The 23,787-nt window shown below is 41.7% G+C and overlaps 1 protein-coding gene across 13 annotated transcripts in view; it reads left to right on the top strand.

Moving 5' to 3' along the window:
• The window catches only part of CREBBP (CREB binding lysine acetyltransferase), a 95,477-nt gene that overhangs the window by 29,840 nt on the left and 41,850 nt on the right, over positions 1–23,787 (top strand). For all 13 annotated transcript variants that reach the window (XM_085592463.1, XM_085592467.1, XM_085592466.1 and 10 more), the window contains 3 exons: positions 7,135–7,311; positions 16,910–17,159; positions 17,607–17,720. In XM_085592463.1, coding sequence (XP_085448589.1) covers positions 7,135–7,311; positions 16,910–17,159; positions 17,607–17,720 — 541 coding nt within the window. The remainder of the gene's footprint in view (positions 1–7,134; positions 7,312–16,909; positions 17,160–17,606; positions 17,721–23,787) is intronic.

The following is a 23,787-nucleotide window of genomic DNA, read 5'->3' as shown; positions in this document are numbered from 1 at the left end:
GGACTCTAGTCATAGTCTCAAATTATTTTTGCTTCCAGAGATAATTTTTTCTTCTCATCTTTTGGTGTTGTCTCTGGAAAAGCAGAAGAGTATTTGTAATTACCTTTCTATTACAAGATTCCATTTTATAAAGACTAGAGAAATATGGAAATGACAGTGATACAAAGACAGGATATCTCTTATTAGAAGCCTTATGATTTTTGTGAACTAACTCCTGTTGATGAGTAGAAGGACACACTATTTAAATAAAACATTAATATAATCTTAACAATTTCAGTGGTATTTAGTCACTTCCATTTTTTCTAATTTTGGCTCTTAAGCTACAGAGCTTCAGCTCCTACCTGTTGCTCTGTCTTTGCTAAATATAAAATATTTCTGTTATCACCTTTTTATTCTCAAAATCAGTACTTTAGAATCACATCAGCCCTTGCCTTAATAACATAAGCAAATTAATAAGCTTAAATAGTAAGCTAAATTAATTAGGCTATTAGATTACAATTAGCCTGTCTTTGGCCATGCCCATTAGTCCTTTGAACACTACTTGAGGCCTCTCTGGATTCTGTAATTTTTACCTGTCATTCCTGAACTATGACAGTGAGTTGGTCATTGTTGCAGCAGAATTCCCATCACTCCAGACACATAAAATGGCACTTTCCCCTTATCCTATTGTCTTGTCATCCCTCCTGCTGGCATATTGAGAGCTCACATTTGTTCTTCTTCAAGCATTTTGCAGATTCATGGCTTTCAAAGTCTGGCCAAGCTTGTCTTGTTTGCTTCCTTTCTTTCCAGGCTGTTTTCTAGCCAAAAAATCCAGCAGATAGAAAATTGAATATTAATGATAACTATTTTTATTTTATAGGATTAGATCATAATCAGATTACTTTAGCCAGGCTTATTTTCCACTGAGCCCATGCTGCTTTGAGTTCTCTGATTCTTATATCAACCTTTCAGTATTTTTTCTGTTGTCAGCTCAGTCCAAATCTCATTGTATTGTTTTGGTTTTAAATACTTGCCCAGAATAACCTTCTTCCATTTTTGTACAGAGTCAGTGCTTCAAAATTTAATGAAAATCAACATTTAACTTGGAGATAAGTTTGTTGCTTTGTGTGTTTGGTTTGGGTAGTTTTGGGTTGTTTGTTTTTTTAACTAATCGGTCTGGACCAGCTAATTAGAAAAAATGTAATTATGGCATTAACTTTAGGTAGATAGTGGTAGTAGATACAAACCCAGGAGCATTATCAGAGGTGGGTGCTGCTCCTTGGCACGTGACTACAAATGCAGGTGCTTTCCTCTCTCACAGGAAAATTGAGGCTGAACTCGGTCTGTCCTGCCAGACCTTTTATTAAATTTGAAAACCCTGGAGTGAAAAGTGAGCTGAGGCAGCAGAGGAGAGCAGAATTTCCCAAAGGAAAAGGCATTGCAAGGAGCATAGCTGCATGTAGTTGTGAGGTTTCTGGCAGTGTGTTGGAGAGAAAGCTAAAAACAGAGTAGGAAATTATGTGCTTGTAACAGGGAGTGGAGTTTGCAGCCCGTTGTGTTGGTTGCATGTCCTGGGAGCCCCAGAGGAATGTGGTGGTGGAGTACCCCGGATTGCAGGAATGAGAGCTGTGGTGGTGGAGGTGAGGAGACAGTTGATAAAAATTTAAAGGAGGAGGGAAGGGCAGAGTTTATTTGCAGCCTGAACACTTGGTGTACAAGAGGGAGCATTACCCATCTCCTTGATGCTGGGCTAGAGGAGGAAGTACTGTGGTGTGTCAGTGTTGCTAAAGAAGAGAGGGGAAAAGGAAGATTGAAAAGCAGAAGGAACAACACAGTGTGGAGATCTAGTCTGCTCTGAAAATTATCTTCAGAATTAAATTGGTGAACTTCTCACTTGTCATATCACCTGTGAGCTGCACCCTCAGATGAGGTTTTGTAGGTTTGGTCACAGGCTTCCTCTATAAAATCTATGAAACTCTAGGAACTAGAGGAAATGGAATTGCTCTTCTGCTTTGAAGAGCACTAAGAAGCAAAGCAGGAGAAGCACCTCCCACAGCTGCTGCTCAGAGCACTGCAGTGTGATGGCTCCTGTAGTCCAAGGCAGCTGAACAAAGGTTTTAAGTGCTGGGGGTTTTTTTAGCTTGGAAGTTTGTACATTCCATGGCTTATGAGAGTAGAGTGAAATACCCTGTTTCCTATCCACACTTGCTAATAGATTCCAGTATCTTAGAGAGTTGCCATAGTGATAAAAAAGGGAACAGAATCTACTTGTCTTCCTGGGATAGCAGAATTATTAAATTAAATACTCTTTTCCATTAAAGGAGAGTGTCATTATCATATTTTTGAAAACTGTTTTAGAGCAGAAGTAATGTGTTTAAGGTGGTGTCCTGCATTAATCGTGTTCCTTCTTGAGGCATCTCTTGCCTTAACTTGCACTTGGGATACACCCCTTTATCTCCCCCACTGCAGCTGGTGGAACAGAACAACACCTTTCTTGGGAAAGTCTGCTCCACTCCATCAGAATTCATGCAGCTGTGACCACAAAGAGCTGGGCAAAAGAAGCAAGATTTTCCCAAAATTGCAGCGCAGAAACGGAAATGTAAGACATGAGTTGCAGAGGATGAGGTGGGATGAAAGGAGCCACCATGGGATGGAGTGCAGGGAACAGGGCTGAAAGTGGTGGCAGGAAGAGAAAGGAGATGAAATCATGGAGGGGAGCAAAGGCACGTGTAGGGAACATCCAGGAGCTTAGAACAAAATGGGAGTGAACGACATAACCCGAGTTGTCAGAGAGAAGCTTTCAGCTTTTGGTGTAATGGAGATGCGCTGGATGGAAGGTGGAGTAGCCCTGTGATGCACATCCATGCCTGCTTCATGCAGGTGGAAAAAGAAACAACTCACACTGGATTGCTCTTTGCTTCCCTTCCTTTTAGAAAAGTAAATTTAACAAGCTTTAAGCCAAATACAAATCTTTGTGATGGCTCAGAGTTCCCCATTAAAATGACCATTCTTACCTGGTTGTAAACTCCAGTGTTCTTGCTGGTGACCTTTAATTACCTGGTAATTTTCCCCTGAACTACCTATTTTGGGATCAGAGCTCTGTTTCAGAAATATAAAAACAAAGGTCTTCTGCGTATCTGCTTTTCCTTACCTGCTTGGAAAAAACCTGGAAGCAGAGGTAGGAGTTACGCTGTTTGAGCCTTCCGAGTCCTTTGCTTGGAGCTGCCAGTTTCCATTTGCAGAATAAACAAGCAGGATAAACTCCTTACTATGTGTAGGCTCAATCTTCTCCATATATTTATTTACCAGTTGTTTTTTGAGATTTCGGTCAGCCATGGCTTAAAGTTCCACAGCAGTCACTGGGCTCAGCATTCAGATAATTAACCAGGAATTGCAGTTTGTGTCTCGTGTTGTTGGGCGTCTCTGCCTGATTCTTCCTCTCCTTCCCCCTCCTGTTTGCTGCCTTCCCACCAGGGAGGAGCTGGCTGGTTTGCTTTGCTGGAGTCACTACCTGGCTGTGTTTGGAATCAATTCCCAGCTGCTCCTCAGGGTACCAGGAACAGCTCTGGAACGCTGTGGATCTCAGTGCTGTTTGTCAGCAGGTTGTTCTGCCACTGAAACTCCTTGCTGATCCCAGACTTGGTTGGAAGCTGTTAAAAATGGATAAGAATTGATTCAAGCAGGTTTCACATTGTATTGTGCATTCCTAGTCTCTGGAAATCATAGTCCTGTTAATTTGAATTCTTCCTAGGAAAAACTGAATTTAAACCCCCCTAAAACCACAAATATCAGTTTTTATAAACTCATCTTGTGGATGGTCCCTCCTAATTTTTGTCTCCATATTTACTCCAGGGATTGCTACCTAAGAAAGGTTTTTCCACTTACTCAGACTATTTTTTTAGAAGATTAACTTCAAACAAAAAATAAGTCTTTAGTACTTTTTTTAACTGTCAGTAATTTACAAAAGTGAAGTGTAGGTTAAAAGGCATGTCTGATGTTTTACAATGTTATCAAATATTGCTAGTTTTTGAAAGTTACAGACTGATATAATGCTTCAGCTGTAGGTTCCTTTCCCTTATGAAAGCACAGCTTTGGACACTGAAATACAATGTGGTAGAGAGCGAGTTAACCAAAATACAAGGTTTCAAATGGAAGCTACTCTGCTTCCAGCTGGATTTCAGAGAACAGCAAAGCATTTCTTAAAATTTCAATCAAGTATTTATTACTTAATGACCACCTAGAGTAGGAAGAATTATCCTCATCCTATTAAGCACTCAGCTTGGAAGATTTAAAAGGTTGCTTTGTTGTTGTACAGAGTTATGATCTGTCTAATAACAAGATCTATTGAAAAGGAAATGTTAAAATAAAATGAAAGAGCCATGTGGTGGTATCTGTTAGGATCGCAGAGCCTCAGTGCTTTGGGGATCTTCGAGTCATTTAGAGTTTTAACAAACTTGAAACTGTCTTTCGAGACCAAAATATTTCTAATATTTTTCCTAAAAATCCATTTTTAAACATTCTTCCTTTAATTAAAAAGCATTAATATTCCTTGATAACAAGATGAGAACACCTCTTTGTTTCTTTTGGAGTAAGAACTTAAATTTGATGTAAAATTTGATGAGCGTTCTCACTGCCTGAAGAAAATCTCTCTTCTGCTCTTTGAAAATGCAGCTGTATAAGATTCTGCCAGAAGCTTTTAACACCAGGCTTCCAAGCTCAGCACATCCATGGGGCATTCATTGCCTGCACTGAGCCTTTTCCATCTCCTCACTGGTGCCCGAGCCTGCTCCATCCATGAGCTGCCAGGCCCAGGGAGGGCTCTGCTTGCCATGGGGTGGCCCATGGAACCATGGCAAGAGGTTTGAGCAGCATTCCTGTCTCCCACTTTGAATTCCCCACGGCTTTCCCACTGCTGGGGTGACTGTAAAGATTTGCAGGAAGTGTAATGGTGGTTGTCAGAGAAGTTTGTATATTATGCCATTCAAAAAACTCCTCCAAACTTTCAAACAAGTTCAAAGAAGACTGGAAGGGCAAAGTCCTTCCAACAACGAAGTTTGTAGTTAGGAATTAGACATGAGGGGACTAACAGCCCCAGAGTTAATGTTCCTATTTCTGGCTTCTGAAAGGTTTCAGTAGTTCTCTTAAGCTTTCTCAGGATCTCACTTTAATTTCAGAAATTTTCTTCACTGTTGATCTGATAGACCCCTACAGCATTAATGAACAGCTGTCATTATCAGATGACACTTTCTCATACCTTGTCTGAAATAGGGGGTTGAGTGGGTAATTTTATTAAATACTTTGCTATTAATTCTTCAGAGAAAGCTGCCAAAATCTGTGGTGTAATAAATAATAATTAAACTAATTTATCTGAACATGCAGTCTGCAAACAAACACAGAAATACAGAAAATTAAATTCTTGATATTTGTGCAATGTGATAGTAGCTAATGCCACTTCTCTTTAAAGGCAGTCTTGGGGCTAAACTTTGGATGCTAATTTTTGGTCTTACTTGCTATTTGAATTATTCAGCTCTACTCTGGGACACAGCACATATTTGGTAACCTCATATATTGCAAAGTAACAGCTTTTGGGATTTTTTTAATGTGTAAAGATAGAACGTCTTGTACAGTGAAGAAAGGCCCAAATCTGGCAACAGTCACTGGGCAGGATGCAGGGAAAGGCAGCATTTCTAACAAAAAGCTACTTGGAGAGTGGAAGGGCCAGCTGTCTGAAACCAGAGGGTACAAAGTACAGGGACAAAGAGGACAAGGCCCAGTCAAATTGTGTTTATTGGACTCTGCCCCAGTGTAATTTGCTGCTTATAACTGGTGCTTCCTCAACTGCTCGTTTAGCCCGATTCCTGTAAGCATAAAAAACAACCTCTGAGTAATCCTTCATTATGAGGCTGTTCCAGTGATAAGCTGATGTGAGCAGGCCTTCTTCCAGCTATGGGAATAGTCCCTGAGTCCCTGCTGGCAAGGGAGGAGAAGAGACCAGGACCATAGTGTTCTATGAGGGAGGAAATGCTGGAGAAGTAAAAGGAAGAGGAAAATAGGATTTACTATTTCAAATAAAGACTTTTCTCAGTGGTTGGATTCATTTAGGACCAGGTCGTAAAGTCAGCTAGAAATCATCCCAGTGAGGCAAGGGGGTGAACAAATGTGATCCGTTGAGTAGGTCCTATGGGAGGGACTCTTCAACTCCCTGACAGGAGGGTGGGCACAGGCTCTGTTCCCACAGAACAAGGGACAGAATGGGAGGGAACAGCCTCAAGCTGCGCCAGGGGAGGTCCAGGTTGGACATCAGGAGGAATTTCTCCATGGAAAGGGTGGTCAGGCATTGTAAGGCAGCACCCAGGGAGGTGGTGGAATCCCCATACCTGGAGGAGTCCAAGGAAAGCCTGGATGTGGCACGCAGGGCTCTGGGCTGGGTGACAAGGTGTGATGGGTCTCAGGGTTGGACTCTTGGAGGTCTTTTCCAACCTCAGTGATTCTGTGGTTCCAGTGGAGGAGATTTCACCATGGAAGAGACTCCTGCAGGCCAAGTGGCTCTTTGGATGTACAGTGTTCTCTCCAGTCATTCAGGGGGAGTTGTGTTTCTGTTTTCTAGTCTTGGGGAGTTCTCAGGGTGTCATTTATCAAGGCTGTCAGTCTTAGACATCTTTTTGCTTAGACACTTCTCCTGGAGTACCAAAACATAAGTTGATAACCATTTGCTCGATGCCTCTATATATTCCCCTCCCTTCCCATCTGTCTGTGTGCAAAGTCATGCTTTGTGCTCAGAATGCACAAAGTATCACAGGATTTGAAGTTTGCTTGCTCTTCCAAAGTTCCTGTAGTGTTGGAAAAAGTAATTCTATTCATGTGGATTGAGAAGGATGAGCTTGTTTTTCCTTTGATTTTGTAAGTTGAATTGCAAGACTTCAGCCCCACACAGCATATATATTTGTAAAACACCTTTTTAGGATATATTTTTGCTTGGTAAAAGTTGTGAAATTGTGAATTTAATACTGAGAATTTAATATTGAGAAACTTATACTGGAATTTGGTCTGTGCGAATGCAAAGATAGATATTTGACATATGTTTGGGTTTTTTTTTTAAATCTCCCTTTGGAATCACGAAAATTCTAATCATTTCATTCATTCATTCTTTTCCAGCTGGGAATGACAGGTAACACTACTCCCTTTGGGCAACCTTTCAGTCAAACTGGAGGGCAGCAGATGGGAGCTGCAGGAGTGAATCCTCAGTTGCCGAACAAGCCAGGCATGGCCAACAGCCTGTCTCCCTTCCCTGCCGACATCAAGAGTACTCCCGTCACCAGTGTGCCAAACATGGTGAGTTGGACCTGCTGCTTCCAGTATTCTGCACCTTTTCCTAGTGCTTTCTAAGTTCTTGGGTGATTCAGCTTCTGCAACATTTTCAAATTGCTTCTCCACGGTCATTTAAGCATCAGAGTTGTCCCGTGGTTCCTCATTTCCACTCTGCAGTGTGTATATAAAACTTCTGTCTGTTTTTATGCAGTGGTTATACCTTCTCAAGGAGCACAAGTATAAAAACTGCATTGTATCTTTTCATTTTGGCTGGTATATTTAGTTTCAAACCTGATAAAAATGTGTCTTCAAGTTATGTGGGTCAATTAGAATGTGTTGGGTCAATTAGAATGTGTTGGTGAATGTGTTCACCACCTTCCTGAAACTAAATAGTACCTCATATCCTTTGAAACTGATGTGGTAAACACCCCACGTGCTTCTCACTTTATACTGTGGCTGACTTGCAGGTCACGAACTTGCAAGAACAGTTCTTACTAGGACACCTTACAAGTTTATAGTATAATGTTTACCAGAGTTCTCTTTATAAAGTTAAATTAAATATTCCCATTGGTCTCGGGATGTTGCGTATTAATCAAACTGCTTGTGTTGTTTCTATGGAAACCCCAGCTTGTTGCATTTTAGATTCTTATACATGATAGCAGTTACTATAGAAACTTGTAAGACCTGCAAATTGCTTATTTTTTAATTTAAATTAAAAAAAAACCTATTTTTTGGCACAACCAATGCCTGATCTTCCATCACTGTTTGCTACCTGCCTGTCACTAATAAGCTCTGTATGAGAGGCAAGAGGATGCAATAAACTTCCTCTTTTCTCCTGATTTTAGAGAATCACTTCCTAATTTTCCTCTAGTTATGCTGTGAAATCTTTAATATTATCTGTCATTTACTGTTTATGATTAGGAAAGGAGCTTGTGCCTGGATTAATACCATGTGCAGAACACCACTTGCACTCATACAGAATATTTGTAATAGACAATTTGCTGCATGGCTACTCTAATTGTTTTAAGTGTTTGGATCCAGGTGTAAAGCAAGTGAATTTTTGTCCTGATGCAGCAGAAAACCTGCAGGTCTCCCCAGAATGCTGTATTCATGTCAGGGACTGGGGGATCTTGAAGCCTAATTTTGTGCTCATTTAAAAATCAGGTTTGGAAAAGTCTGTCTTAATATACCCACCAGTATAGAATGTAGTGGTCAATATTCAGGTGGAATAAAAAATGCATTTGCCATCAAGACTTATCAGGTGATGGGAGAGAAATAAAATCAAAAACTGTTTTCTTTCTTGTCCAAGAGAAAGGCAAGTGAGGGAAACTTTCCCAGTAGTATCAATTGCAAGTTTAAAATGTCAAAAATACCAACTGAGAGAACAATCAGAACCATCTGTCTTTGTTTCTCAGGTGTCAAAAGCTTAGCATGACCAATATATCTTCTTTTCCCTCACACCAACACCGAGAGTAATGGGCATTTCAGCCTACAGACACTGGCACTGTGGAACCCAAAGGTCTCAGCTCACGTGGGGGTTAGAGGCATGGTGATCCTGACAGGGGTGTAACTTCAAAAACTGAATTTCTATCTAAACATTTTTACTGCAAAGCCAAGAACTTAAAAAGAAATGTCACACTTGTTAGAATTTAACCTTTATTTGGCAACAGTGGGCAAGGCAATGTAATTATTTGGTAATAGCACATCCATGGCCATATGTTATTCCTTCCACAGGGACTTTGCTTTATTCAGTGAACAATATGAATAGAGCCCCTGGAAAGAGCACACAGTCAACATTTAGTTCTATTTTTGCAGCTCGGTGTGTAGCTGTGGGCATTGCTGGCTGAATGTTGTAATATATCTCACTTGGTCACTTCCAGATGCTCTTTTCTGTGGCAGTCAGCACTGGAGCAGGTTTTTTTTTTGGATTAGTTGATTTTCACAGCACCTCTCTGAGATAAAGATATAAAGATGTGTTGCCCCAGTTTTAAGCACAGAGGTACGAGGAGAGTAAGACTGGCAGAATCTGCTGACTCAGAACTTGAGGTTTGTAGGCTCTGGCTTGCTAAACCTTATTTGATATGTTAAGGCATTACCTAAGGGTAAAATAAGATCCAGAGCAGTTCCATGAGTTACAGAAATACACATCTAAGTGACATCTGTCACTCACATTGGGCAACCAAAATGTGACCCAAATGGCTCTTGTGAAAAGTAGCTGGTGACAGAGGCAGGTCCCCAGAGCAGACCTGCAATCCTGCCCTGTGTTCTTGCTGCAATCCTGCTGCTATTTCTGTGTCCTGAGATGTTTTAGTCCCTGGAGATGATGGTTTATTTAATGTGCTTGGCCTGGAGACACGGCCTGAGTTGTTCCCTGAGGGAGGCAGCAGTGATGTGGAAAAGGCTATTGTGTTATGTTAACATCAGTCAAAAATGAACCTGTGGAGGGTCAGTTCAGACTCCATCCACTACAGCAATTTGAAAGACAACTGCGTACTTAAAAAACCAAAAAGCCCTGTTCAGGGTCCTTTGTGGGATGAGTGTAACCACATATCTTGCTAAACCAGCCCTCTATACTATCCTTATCTTAAAGGGCCCCCAAAGTACTATTCCATATGAGAGACAAACCACGTGAATGAAAACACTGGTGGTGTGTGGCCTGTCTGAGGCAGGAAATCAGATTGCAGCATGGCACTGAGCACTGTGGTTACCACAAGGGATATTTAAACAAGAGAAGAGGAAGCAGAAAAGTGCAGCCATTGTCCGAGGACTACTAAGTCCTGAAAACCAAAATATTTTTAAATACTCCTTTCAGTCTTTAGCCTTACACCTTGTATGTGTGCTGCAAAAGTAAAAGATTATTCAGTTTCTTAACCCACATTATTCTAATCATTACTGTGTGATACCCCTGTCCCCAACAGTAACCAGGACTTCTCCCACTGCCAGGCATAACCCTGGCAGCCAGGACAAATGTGCTGTGGCTGTAGATTTGGATTTTTGATCCAAATTCAGGCTACCACTCTCCTGAAAGCAGCACTCTCCCACCCCCCCTGCCTGCCCAGTAAAGTGGCTCTCTGAAGTGTTCACTGCAAGCATGTTCCAGGCATGACCTTACACTACACCCTGAGAAGCATGTCTGGATTAATCTCTTTAATTAGAAAAGAAGAACAAACCTTATGCTATTAAAATGATTAAGAGGTCAGCATTAAGGTATTAATTTTCAGTGCCAGCAGGATGGATTGATTTTGTTTGTTTGTTTTGTTTTAATGGTGATCCAAACAGCATATTAGCTCTTGCTTTGTGGGGCTACTGCAGAATCAGTTCCCTTTACAGAATGGACAGCTTGAAAACTGGAGTGAAAGGCTTGTTTCCAAAAGAGAAACATTGCTTCTGATGTTGGAAGTTTTGGTGACATATTACTGAGCCTCAGTGCTGCTGAAATGGTTGTGATGCAGGACTGGCAGTGCTGTGCTGGTGAGATCATGCACGATCCCTGGGCTGTGGACGCCAGCCACGCTCTGCTCTCGGGCTCTCAGCGTGGTGTGCAGCCGGTTTGGGAGCCAGCAGCCAGTTTGGGAGCCAGCAGCCTCTGGTTTTGGAGTGTGCAGGCTCTGGGAGGAGCTGCTGGGGGGAGCCCTGTGAGTCTTTTCCATCAAGGCTGCTGAAGCTTTGCACTCCCTGCAGTGCTGCCCGTTCCAAGGGTGGTGGTGGATGGTTCCTTCGTGGGCATACCAGTCAATCTGGTATTTCTGCATGGCTTAGGAACACAATGGGGGAAGTTTGGCTTCCAGACACCAGCATGGTTTCACAGTTATCCCTATGACCAGCAGATGGAGTTGAGAGAATATTGCTTTTTGGAAGTGAAGGAAATAATTTTTCTTCAATTCTTGACTTAGAATTGGATCAGCATATCTTCTCCTGTGCTTCCCTTCCCCCCACCCCCCCAATCTCTTGCTAAACTGCATCAGGAGCTCTCTGTTTTGCCCTTCTTTGTTTCTTTTTATGTCCTATGGATTTCTGTAATAACAGATTGTGATCAGAAGACAGAGAAGTGACTGGGGGGTGAGGATATCTGAGGTGTGTCTTGCTGCAGACCTCTGAGGGAGAGGAAGAAAGCTTTTAAACTGGGAGGCCAGGTTTAATTAGAGCAAGTAGAACTGTAGCTACTTAAAATAGACAACCGCTATTTTATTCTACAGACCAGAAAGAAAAGGCTTTATGAAGAATCACTTAACTCTTTTGCCCTTCCAGGGAGGAAGGCCTATGTCCTGACCCTTCCTGTGATTTTTCCTCTCTTGCAGCACAGCCACTCTCCTCTATCTCTGTGGCTGTTGCACTGGCAGCATGCTGAGTGTCTGCTTGCTGCTCTCTGCAGAATTCTCCCCATCTCAGCTGGGCTTGCTGTCGGTTGTGCTCACCTTCCCTGTGCCTGCCCTGACCTCCACTCTGAAATTCAGTTTCTTGTTCACAGGCAAGTTCACTCCTTCCTCAAGAAAATCCCACCTGATTTACAGCAGAGGACAGCTGGGAAAAGGCTCTGCTTAGGTCTAGAGGAGAAGATCTTAATAACCTGGAAACAAATCCTGCAGATAGTGTTCAGTGCCAGGGAAAGGACGTTGTTTTGTTGGGAGCAGAGCATCTCTGTCTTGCCTTAGTGCAGGACTTCATCCTGGGGATGTGGATTGCTTTGAATGGTGGGATATTTTAGCTTTTGCATCATCTGTAAATACAGTGCCAGGCTGGCAAAAGATGACAAAGAGGAATTAATCTTTTCCCGATGCTCTGGCCTGTGTTCCACTCTCCCCTCCCCCATATGCAAATATAAGCAGTGGAGAGTATCTATTGCTGTGTCCTACCCTATTCCAGCAGCTGAGGTGCTCCATAGCCAGCACTCCAACAGCATGGCTCTCCTTCCCTTAGGAATTTCTCATTTGTACTTTACCCTTTTTTCTATTCAGGATTTGCTGTCTGGGATTTTTAATGCTCCTCATTCCTCAGTCTGTTTTATCCCCCACTAAAATACTGAGGTTTATGTAGGGTATATAACCTCTCAATATTTTGCTCAGGCAATTTCCTATATGTGAGAGCTGGAATCTGTCTACACTTTCCTGTATTTTGTCCATTTTTTCTACTTTGAAACACTTCTTCAGTGTACATTTCTTGGCATTTGCTGGTCCTGCAAATCAGAAAGATGAGGAGATAAAACTCCACAAGTGTATCCTTAAGAAAGATGCTTATCCAGCCTTGATGCCTAGCAGACTCAGTGGCATTGAACTGAGACTTTAGCTGGTTTCAAAACAAAATTCCATTTGCAAGTAAAAGCTAAGTGACTGACCAACTATTCAGGTTCTTTCTGTGGCCTGACCTTCTCACCTTTGAGCTTGTCATGGGCTTGTGAGTTCATTTGCCACTGCCACCCTCAGAGGTGGAAGCTGAAAGTTGAAAATATTCCTGTTTACCCTTGACATGAAAACTCTGCCTTTATCCATGTCAGTGCCAAAGCTTTGAGATAAATCCTGAGCTCTAAACACATTCTTCATGTTAACACCACAGCCTAAAGCTTCTCCAGGAGAGGTTTAGGTTGGATGTCAGGAAGGATTTCTTCCCAGAGAGGTTTGTCAGGCACTGGAATCTGCTGCCCAGGGAGGTGTTGGATCCCCACCCCTGGAGGTGTTCAAGGAAAGCCTGGAGGTGGCACTCAGTGCTCTGGACTGGTGACAAGGTAGGAATTGGTCATAGGTTGGCCTTGATGATGTCAGAGGGCTCTTCCAACCTAAATGGTTCTGGGATTCTGTTGGTTTTGTGTTCAGGAGCTGAATATCTTCCCACCTCTCCTCATTTCCTAGAGCACTGCCAGTGCTCAGGTTGGTGCTATAGGCTGACATCACTTATGTCCCTCCAGACAGCAGGATGGCCTTCTGAGGCTGTGTCCAGTTCAGGAAGTCTCTTTGCCTGTCCTGTGGAGCCTTCTGCTCAACATTCAGACTCAGATCGTGATTTCTCCTGCTCCTTGGGTGGGGAAATGCAGCACTGCAGGGTTTTGAGGCACCAATGCAAATGCTTGTGCATGTAATGCTGGTCTCTGCCTATTTGTGCATGTGTGAGCCTCCAACCTCTGGGACCAAAGCAGACCCTGGTGTTCCTGGTGTCACAAGGATCCTTCCTGTTTGGATAGGACCAGGCTGCTCATTCCATGCCTGTTGAGAATGACTGGTGGAACCAGGGAAACCACCATCCACATGAATTCCACATGAATTGCAAGAACTGTGAACTGGTTCTGTGTCACTTGCCCAGCGAAGCTCTGGTCATCAAGTGATTGCCCTGGGGAATGCCTTTGGCCTTGATGCCACCCAATAGCTGCTGCTTGAGCTCTCCTTCAGTTTTGGGACAGAATGATGCTCCCTGGGTTCTGCAGAGCTGGTTCAGCACTTCCTAGAGCATTCCTGCAAATCCTGTGGGCAGGAAAGACTTTTGAATCTTACTGGAAAAGTCTTGGGATACTCATTATTGGAGTTGGTCAACTATGAACAATTAATCCAGATAGAAATATTGCTAATTGAAAGTTACATACATATAATATTGGATATATAATCCTATATACATAAAATAATAATAATAATAATATTATATATATTATATATATAGGTTTATATGTATTGCTGATTGAAAGATTTACAGTTCATGTGTATATCCACTTTGTGCCTGCTATGCCTTCTGTGGAAGGGACCTTCAGGATCACACTTTAAGCTTGTGGCTGGAAGGAAACTAAAGAAGTTTGGGAGTGTTTCACCTTAATGTAACCATGTGTGGGATTTGTGGCAGTAGATTCTTAATAACCTCAATAAGATCTGCTGTTGATTACAAACCTCTTTTACAGAACTAAAAGACATTTTTTAAACACAGGATTTGTCCTCATACAGTGAAAGTCACATTCTTCTTCTATCAGGGGGATGGAAAAAACATGGAAATAAACAGAAATTACAGAAGAAAAGTATTTTAAAACCATAATGCTCTGTAGAGTGGAGCTGAGGCAGAGTTCTGTATTGCATTGTTTACCTGCTGTAAGATTGCCACTGCTGCTGAAATTGCTGCCTACTTTTCTAAGAGAAGGTACATAGTGTTCCATCCTGACAATGTTGAGTGTTTTTGAATATAAATACATAAAAACATCGAGATTTGCTGGTCACTTGAGTAAAGTAAAACCACCAGGGAACTTTGAGTCCATCCAAGTCCACAAAAACAAGAAACTTGTGCATCTGTGCTGCCCAGACATGGAGGAAGCTTTTGCCCTTCAAGACAGGGACAGGGCAGAACCATCTTCCTCTGTGAATGAGTTTCCATAATTTTAAAGGGTATTAATAGCTGCCTTACCCTGTAGAAGTATGTATAACTCAGGGTCTAGAAAACCAACTCTTGACACTCCCATCTTGTCAGAGGTTTTAGCAGATTTCCAACCCCTGATCCATTTGTTCTGTTGATGGTAGAGCAAGTGGCAAGGGAAACAAAAATATTTTTTTGCCTTGTTTATCTGACTGTTGAATTATTTATTTTAATTGTGGGTCCAGGAGTGCCTGAACACCCTGCTTCAGCAAGAACATTGTGAGTCAGGTGAAGCAACCTGAAGAAGCTTTATATTCTGAGGGGTTTTTGTGCCTACCAGCAGCACCCTGATCTGGAGTGAGACTGCCTTGTTCCTCAAACCACTGATATTCTGGAGTTCTGCTTTTTTTGTTACTCAGTCTTCAAGTATCCCTCCTGGCTCAGGGCATCTGTGCTGATACAGCTGCAGTTGTGTCTGTTAACTGGAAGGGTAGTAACAAAAGGAGGACTTGGCTTGGGAAACAATTCTTCGACTGGGATGAAAGCATCGCTTCCAACAAGATTTTCTTTGGCATGATCCCTGTATTTTTCTGCAGATTAGCTGAACTAATTGTTTCCTATTTGTGACCCAAGAATTGTTTCAGCAAAACCTCTCTGCTCTATGGATTTGCTCACAGGAGAAATGAAAGACTGAATTTCAGTTGCATGCAGTAGGAGCAGATGTTCACTGGTTTCCTTCATTCTTTATTCCTTTTGTTGTTCTTTCTCTTGGAAGTTCAAGACAGATTCGGCAATTCCTCTTTGTCTAAGGCTTACAATCATTATCAAGTGGCAGAGTCTCCACTTTTTCTATCAAATACCAGACATGGTGTTTTCTACTAGGTCTTGTGTGCTTCATTCCCCAGAAGAAAGCAAGCTCCAAAACCTGATGTGCAGGGACAAAGCTTGCTGCTGGAGTAGGAAGAACTTGTGCAAGGAATTTTTTGTTGATCTAAGAAAATTAGGATTTTGTAGGCTGTGGAATTTCCTGGGGAATCCTTCTCAAAGGTCAGAAGCAGAATGGGCTCACATGCTGTATGCTGACACTTAAAACTGCTTTTCTTTAAATGTGGTACATAGGCTGTAGTCGCTGTAGGTTAGTAGTTCTGCAAGCAGTACTGAACTATTTCCTCCATTACCTCCCCAGCATAATCCTAATGTTCCTATATTTTGTTTAAAAGTGTTTTTCAGGGCTGGTTTTCCTTAGGTAGCTTGGAATTTGGTGAGCTTTCCTGTAGTAACCTGTTTTCACAGTGCATACTCAAAGTGATTCTTGGGACAGTTGCTTGTTTGTCCATAAGATTAATTCAGGGTGCTAATCACAGGGATTGCAGCACTTTTGCAGTCCCATATCTGTTCCTGCTAGAGGAGTCACTGCATTAAACAGATATGTTTAATTTTGAAAGCTAAGTTTCTATGTTTGTCTGGGAAGGTAAAAAAGCTGCCTGATCTGTGCTAATTGACATGTTAAAGAGGCTGTTTCTCTTCTGCACTGTTACGAGCTGTGCCTTAAACTGAAGATCTCTTTGGATTTGCAGCTGTCAGGCAGAGCTCAGGCCTTGGTGCAAAAGTGTGTCCATAAAGAATGGATGCTGGAAGTAAAATATTGGATTTTAAAGCTGATAGAACCCAGTGTCACCCTATGGTAACTCTAGTTCTCTTCAGTAGCCATAATGCGACCCAGATTTAGGTGGCCCTTCCTTGGTGAAGACTACATACAGCTTGCCCTAGGAATTTTCTCTGTGGAAGGAATGTCACTTGGAGAGAAAAAGGATTAACTTAGGCTTGGAAAATCAACCCTGCCTTTTACAGTAATACATTGAGACAGTAATAGAATTTTGACTGTCTTCTCCCATTGGACTTCTCTTTTTGTTAGGGACAAGGAACTAGGATTGATGTGTATAAAACATATGATATGAAAATCTGACCTTTAGGATGAAAATATAGTCTAAACAAGCTTAAATTCACACAATGGTGTGGGTTGGAAGGGACCTTAAAGAGTTCCACCTCTGAGTGTGATAAGAGCTCATTGCTGTTGGAATTATGGTCTTCTAATAAACAGTATTTTGAATATTTAAACTCTTGTTTGTGTAAGTGTTTTAACAGAGGAAGCTCTCAATACACTGATGTTGTTTCAGCATTAGAAATGTCCGAGAACGCTACAGGGAGTGGTGCAATAACCCTTGTAGCTAAGTGAACACTTCTGTGATACTCAAATCCTCGGCTCACGGGCACAACGCTGACCTCTCCTTTTTCCCCCATTCAGTCCCAGATGCAAACCCAAGTCCAGCAAGTGGGAATTGTCCCGACGCAGGCCATGGCCACCGGGCCCACGGCAGACCCCGAGAAGCGCAAGCTGATCCAGCAGCAGCTGGTCTTGCTGCTCCACGCTCACAAGTGTCAGCGGCGCGAGCAGGCCAACGGCGAGGTGCGCGCCTGCGCCCTCCCGCACTGCCGCACCATGAAGAACGTCCTCAACCACATGACGCACTGCCAGGCTGGCAAGGCCTGCCAAGGTGAGCCCTCCCTGCTCTCCCTGTCCCCAGCTCTCTGCTTGCTTCTTCTGCCTGGCACAGAGGAGTGTCAGCGCTGGCTCTGTGGTTGAGCTGCTCCCAGCTCTTCCCAGTTTAGAGAACAGAATGCAACGTTTGCTCTCCTCAAGTAGGGTGGTACCAGTATAGCCTTGCAAACATCATCTTCATCTCCTCTGTTGTATTAAGTGTGATATCCACCATGTCTTTGTCTTAAATTTTAGGACTAGTTTCCTTCATTTGCTGGTGGATCACAAAAAAATGTACTTGTTTGCAGTTTTAGTATTCCTTACAAAGAAGAAGGAATAGAGTTACTCTAAAAAATGAAATAGTTCAAAACCAGTTGAAGAATAGAATTGCTCTAAAAAATGAAATAATTCAAAACCAATTAACCAAGGAGCGACTCTTAACTCTTGCTTTCCCTTGCTGCAGTTGCTCATTGTGCATCTTCGAGACAAATCATCTCCCACTGGAAGAATTGTACTCGGCACGACTGTCCCGTGTGCCTTCCTCTGAAAAATGCCAGTGACAAAAGAAACCAACAACGTGAGTATTTGTCTTACTTTGTCACCATTAAAACTCTTAAACCAAAGTTGATCACCTGTGCAATGGAGGAATAAGCTGTTGACAGTGTCTCAGCAAACTTAGTAGCTGTTAACAATCTTGTACAAGGCTCAGTATACCAGTGAATTTCCATTTCTGATCATTGAATGCAATTTATTACTTAAATACACAATAATTGGGAAAGTCTGAGCTCAAACACACATCTTTTCTAAAGGGTGTGGCAACTTCTAACTGGTGTTCCATTGTGAGGCAGGTTAATGGATTCCAGTTATGAAGCAGTTTTGGATGTAGGTAGGGGCTTGGCAAGCAGATAAGCTACTTGATTGTGTTTCTTGCTGCTAGAAACAAATCAAAATGCTAATGATTTAAAATAATCAAAAATGTTTGAAAAAATAATTCTCTCATGTGAAAAGGTCTGGGTGTCTTAATCATTAAGTGCATTTAACACTGGTATAGATTAGCTGTAGTTCTGCAAATCATGCCTGGTTTTTATAATAGTTGAGCTGTTACTGATCCTTGGGGCCAGTCCATTTGTAGTTTATTTCTTCTTCCTTCTTGCTCTGAAAAAAAAAAAAACTGAACTTATATTGGTAGGTTTGCTTCTCATCAAGTCCTTTGAAAATATGCCAGGGTGGAACATTTTACAGCATCGATGTAAAGTTCTAGAAGTCTTAAGTAATGTTATGCCTAAGTATATTTAAATAAGGGCTAAGAAGTGGAAAATAGCTGCAGGACTCGCAAAACTTGTACATTGGAATTGGATTGGAAACATTGGAATTGGATTGGAAACATTCTGCTGATTTCCAGCTAAGCTGAGACTGCAGTGGGGAGCACCAGTAAACCTTAGAGGATGGAGAATTGCTCCTAGGTTAGTGGGGAGAGTAGCTTCTAAAACTACCAAAATTATCCATTGAGCATGGTCTCTTTATGGTTTTAAGTAGGGGTTTTCCTCCTCCAAAACTGAAAAAATTACAGCCATAGAGCTACTTGGAGGTCATGATTTTGTTTCCATTTTACCAAACTTCTTGGTAAACAAGATATGCTTTGAAAGTAGTAATTTGTTGCAAGTGATTACCTGTTTGACCCTTGAAAAATATGTTGAAAGCTTTGCTTTTTAATATGACATGGTCCATTTGTGCTTAACATCCTTATTACACAGTTGTTATCAAAGTGCTAACAACATCTACCAGAACAGAATTGTGTTTATCAATACAAGCTGCTGGTGAAAAGTAGTTTATGCACTATTTGTTTGATTGCTCATACAGCTGATCATAAGAGAACAAAAACTGGAGCATAAACAATCCTTAAAAATAATTTTGCTATGGGATCAAATACGATATTTTCTGACTGCAACAGAATTATAGTGGATACGTGTAGAATTTGTCTCTCTTGTTGCATATGGAGGGAGATAAATATGAAATCTCCTATTCAGTTAATCAATAATCCAGTGGTGCAGGGTTCTTTGTCCTGGATTATGCCTCTGAGTCATACAGATAACACCTCATGGTTTATTGGGAGGTGAAAGAGAACAGTAAAAGTACTTGTTTAGCTGTATTATAGAAGGTACCCCTTTTTGGGCATTCAGGAAGGTTTGTGAAATTATTTACATTGGTATGTGCATTTTAAAATGTGGTGCCTGATCAGGTGGATACTAACCAGAGTTGGATTTGTTTTAGACTGAAGAAAATGTTGTCTTTCTTAAGAATAAATCATAGTAGCTTCTACTAAACTAGGAGGAGGAGGGAGTTTTCATTTGGCAGAATACAGAGAACATTCAGAAAGGGAAAAAGGAATGAGAAGTGTAGTGTTCCTCCTCCTATTGCCAGGCTGCCTTCCTTACAGAGAGTCCAGAACCCTCCTTCCTGTGCCCACCCCTGTTTTCCTGTTGTTATTTCAGCCCTGCTGTGGCCATGCTGGGCTTTCAAGGAGCTGCTTCAAAGGGTGCCCACCTTGTAGAACATTCTGCAGCTGAGCACTACTGAGCCATTGCAAGGTGGTGCCTCACTTCCATGCACAGTCATTCCTATGCTTTTGTAGCTTTCCCTTCCTGCTCCTTGGGGATCTGCAAGTCATGGAAAGTCCTGGGGTTTAGGTTATTGCCATGAAGCACTTTCTGTACAGGTCTTTTAGTGTTGGGATTTTTTGCAAAGAACATTGTGCCAGGTTTCCTTTGTATTGCCTTTTTTATTAATTTTAAAACACTCTTGAACTATATTTTACTATAATGATTGATAGTGACCTGACTTGTTAATAGGACATTTTGGGACAAATTAAAAATTCTTTTTGTTCCACATGGTTCTTATTGTGTGTCCCATGTACCTCTGAGGGGACAGGGGAAACTGGAAAACAAATACTATTTTGCACATGGTAAAACATTAAGCTTTTCTTTTGAATAAGCAAGTGAATCCTGTGTCTTGAAGTAATGGCTTGAAATTTGGTTGAAATATTTTGAAGCTGAAGCCTTGCTTTTGTTAGGAAATTCTTCTTGCTCCCTGCTGGGCCGAACACGGTATGAGTTACAAACTTTTGCAAACAGTCGTTGGTATTTGAGCTCCTTAATTCTTCCATTCCTGGCTTGGGCAGATGTGTTGTGCCACAGCTCCTGGGTCTGCTCCCATTTGTTATGTCCTGGGCCATCCCCATGTGCAGCACTTGGTGTGCATCACTCCAGGGTCAGGGGACCCTGGAAAATCCCTGGGATCTACACTCAGATGAGTGAGACTGGAAAGTGGAGTTGTGAACTTGGAGCTGGTCTCCCCTGGAACTTACCTTGTTGGAAAATTTTAAATAAAATGTAGCAAGGAGAAAGCTGGATTAAGAAAGATAAAACTCAAGATAACTAATCTTCACCTAAAAGTGAGATTTTAGAGAAAATACCAGAAATCCTGGTGTATGTGAACTCAGGGATGAAAGAGCAGGAACCTGATAAGGGAAAGGGAAGCAGAGACCATGATCTAGCTGGCTGATGTAGCAGATTATTGAGTACAGGCAGAACATGGAAGAGAACCTGGATGTGGAGCTTTTGGGAACCAGTCCTTTGCAGAGGAGGAAGGAGTGAGTGCATTCCTGCACAGGGAAGTGTGTCCAGAAGGAGGAGGCAGCAGCTTCTTCAGTGGAGTCCTTTTTCTGTGAAAACAAAATGAAATCCAGCTTGTTCAAGACTGACTGACTGTGACTGTAAGATCTACAAAAAAGCATGTCTCTTGTTTTTTCAATTGCTGAAAATCATAAAATGGTGACCCATCAGTTATCCCATGGAGCCACATGGTGGATGATAGTCCATGGCTTAAGGAGTTCCTCTGATTGACTGATCCAATGCTGTACTGAAGGCTTATGATTTAGTGCTCAACTTAAATAAAAATTAAAATGGCATTGGCAGGGAAGTTTAAAACTGACTCTCCTGCTTTAAATTCCTCATAAAATCTTTACTCCATGATTTGATTCAAGATACAGCCTTTAATTAAATTATTTTGTGCATTTACCTTCATGTACCTGCCTAATTCTGAGGGCAGGACAGGCTTGTGCTGAGGTGAGTCAAGGGCACCAGAACTAATTTTGCTTCAACCACTGCAAGACGAGCAGAGTGAGGAACAGGACAGAACAAGTCTCAATTAAAGAATTCAGAAGCAAAATCAAGCATTTAAACCAGCATGGCTAAATTTGAATCAGCTCATAGCTTGTTGTCTGAGGTGATGAGACAGAACTGCTGACAGATTTTGGTTGAACAATTGCCAGCTGTTCTAACAGACAACTCTGTCTCAAATGCTGCTTTCTTTCTGCATCTGAATTGTTAGTATTACCTTCTTTCTATCTTATTAATCTAATATTCAGAGTTTCGGAATTAAAAATTCTCAAAAATGGTTTTACATGGTCACTGGAGTGGTCAGGTTAGAGAAGTGCTGGGCATTTGTATTTAAAATAGCATTAGGGATCTGTGCTTAAAATAAACTTTAATTAGCTGGAGGGGTTCCCTTCTAGAAGACATGAGTGCAGTGTCATTAAACAGCACTACTTGAGACAGGAGTCCTGCAGGTGAGCTGCTGTTTGATGGTTTTGATGCCTTCTGGGGCATTGGGATGTCACTGGGGCTGCCCAGGAAGTTCTGGGATTGCTTAACTTGTGCTTGTTTGAACCTTCCCTCCTCAGGTACATAAACACAAGTGACACTGGGACACACAGAGCCAGTTATCTTTACATTTGGAATGTGAATTACAGAGCTCACTTCACACTTGTAACTTCTGTCATGGGCTCCTCAACATCTGAAGCATCAGTTAAGAAAAATAAATTGCAGTAGACATGGCTTCATGTAGCAGTGCCCTAATGTGTTTGTTCCAGGGCTGTATTTATTTTAGTTGACTTTATTTCCTGCAGTATCTGCAACAGAAGGAACAGCATTTGCACTTGGGTCTGTCCAGAGTGGAAATTGAATACTCTCTGCCTCCATCTTCTTGTTTGACAGATAATATCATGCCTTCATATAAAACCAGTGAACAATCAGACCAAAAAAAACTTCTTCAAAAACAGATTCCTGATGTTGGGAAGTACTCAGAACAGGATCCTGTTGAGCTGTGAATTGGTAGAAAAGCTGAGGCCAAATAGTCTAAAAGTGTTCTAACACAAGGGCTGAACTTGTGCTTTGTAGTGACTGATGCTGCTGCCAAATCTCAGCCCAGAGCTGTGGGCTGGAGGTGCTGAACTTGTCCAAGTGAGCTTTAAGCCAAGCTTTTCCCCAGGAGAACGTGAGGGGTGGTGGAAGGCTGGGCTCTCCTCAAAGGGGTGGCCAGAACCTTTTCCTGCTTCCCAAACATTGGCATCACCTGTGGGCGTTCTGCCATCTCCACACTTCCAGCACTGGCTGGGGGTTGTCCTACTTTTTCTGGTGGAATATCATCCTCTAACAAGCTGGAATTCTTATTAGCTCCTGAATCAACTGTCACAGCAGCCTCTGAAGCCTTTTGAATTCCAGTTGTGAATGCCACAACTTTCGTGCTAGTTAACCTTCCTATTGGCCTGCAGTAGTGTAAAGGCATCTTTTCTCCTAGATTGTGTGATTCCAGAGTACTACATGCAAGTCCAGTGAGGAATTCATATAGCTGCTCTTTAATATGTCCTTTTTTTTTTTTTTTTAATTAAGCTGATAGGATCTTAATCAGCTTCTGTCTTTGTTTTTAAATTCTCTTGGAAGTGATCAGTGAGTTCAAAAGTTATTGTAAGTGTGTCCACAGAGTGTAAATATACATAAGCCTTAATTTCTGTGATAATCCCAGCATTTAAAATACTGTACATTGTCCTTTGGGGGGAAAAAAGGATGTTTTTTGTAGGGCTGCCTATTCAGGAGGGGGAGATATCTGAGTATATTTATTTGTAGTTCTTTGGCAAATGAGATCAAATTGATTTCTCATCTGGAGAGGGAAAAGTCTGGACTCTGCAATGTGTGTTGTTTTCTCTTGGGTGGAAGCTGGAAGCCTGTGTATCTCTTTCAGTGATTCAGTTTCCATAGTGGGTAAGGATTTAAGAAATCCTGGATAATGCTGTTAATGTCTCAGAAGGCTTGTTTTCATGACTTTTTTATCTAACCACGTGCCCCTACTAATATTTCAATAAAACAGTTATTGTTGCCTATATTAAGAGCCATTACTGTTGCTAAGTTTAGTTCACACATTTATAATGCACATTACATATTTAATTACTTGAGAGAGAAAATGTGAAGAAAGTGTTACTCCTACCAGAGTTCTGATTATCAAAATGCAGTGTCTCTGTGCTGAGGGTTGTACTCCATGGGTCATTCACTAGGGAACATGGTATTAGAATGGCAGCTAAAATGAGAACCAGAAAGCAAAATTTTGCTCTCTTCTGCATCAAGTAAATGCTACTTTTCCATGTTGTTTCAATTTCCTATCTACAAGGAAAATGGCTCTTCCATACATCTGTATGGTGGGAGAGGTTGGTTGGTTGTGGTAGCCATATAGGTTAATGAATACCTAAACATCATCTAAATTATTTACCAGAGTTCAACCCCTTGCTCTCCAACTTATTTTAGATTTAGCCA

This window comes from Lonchura striata, chromosome 14 (assembly GCF_050655825.1).
Source record: "Lonchura striata isolate lonStrDom1 chromosome 14, ASM5065582v1, whole genome shotgun sequence".
NCBI classification, from domain to species: Eukaryota; Metazoa; Chordata; class Aves; order Passeriformes; family Estrildidae; genus Lonchura; species Lonchura striata.
The sequence above is the reverse complement of the archived record's forward strand: the minus strand, read 5'-3'. Positions and strand labels throughout refer to the sequence as shown.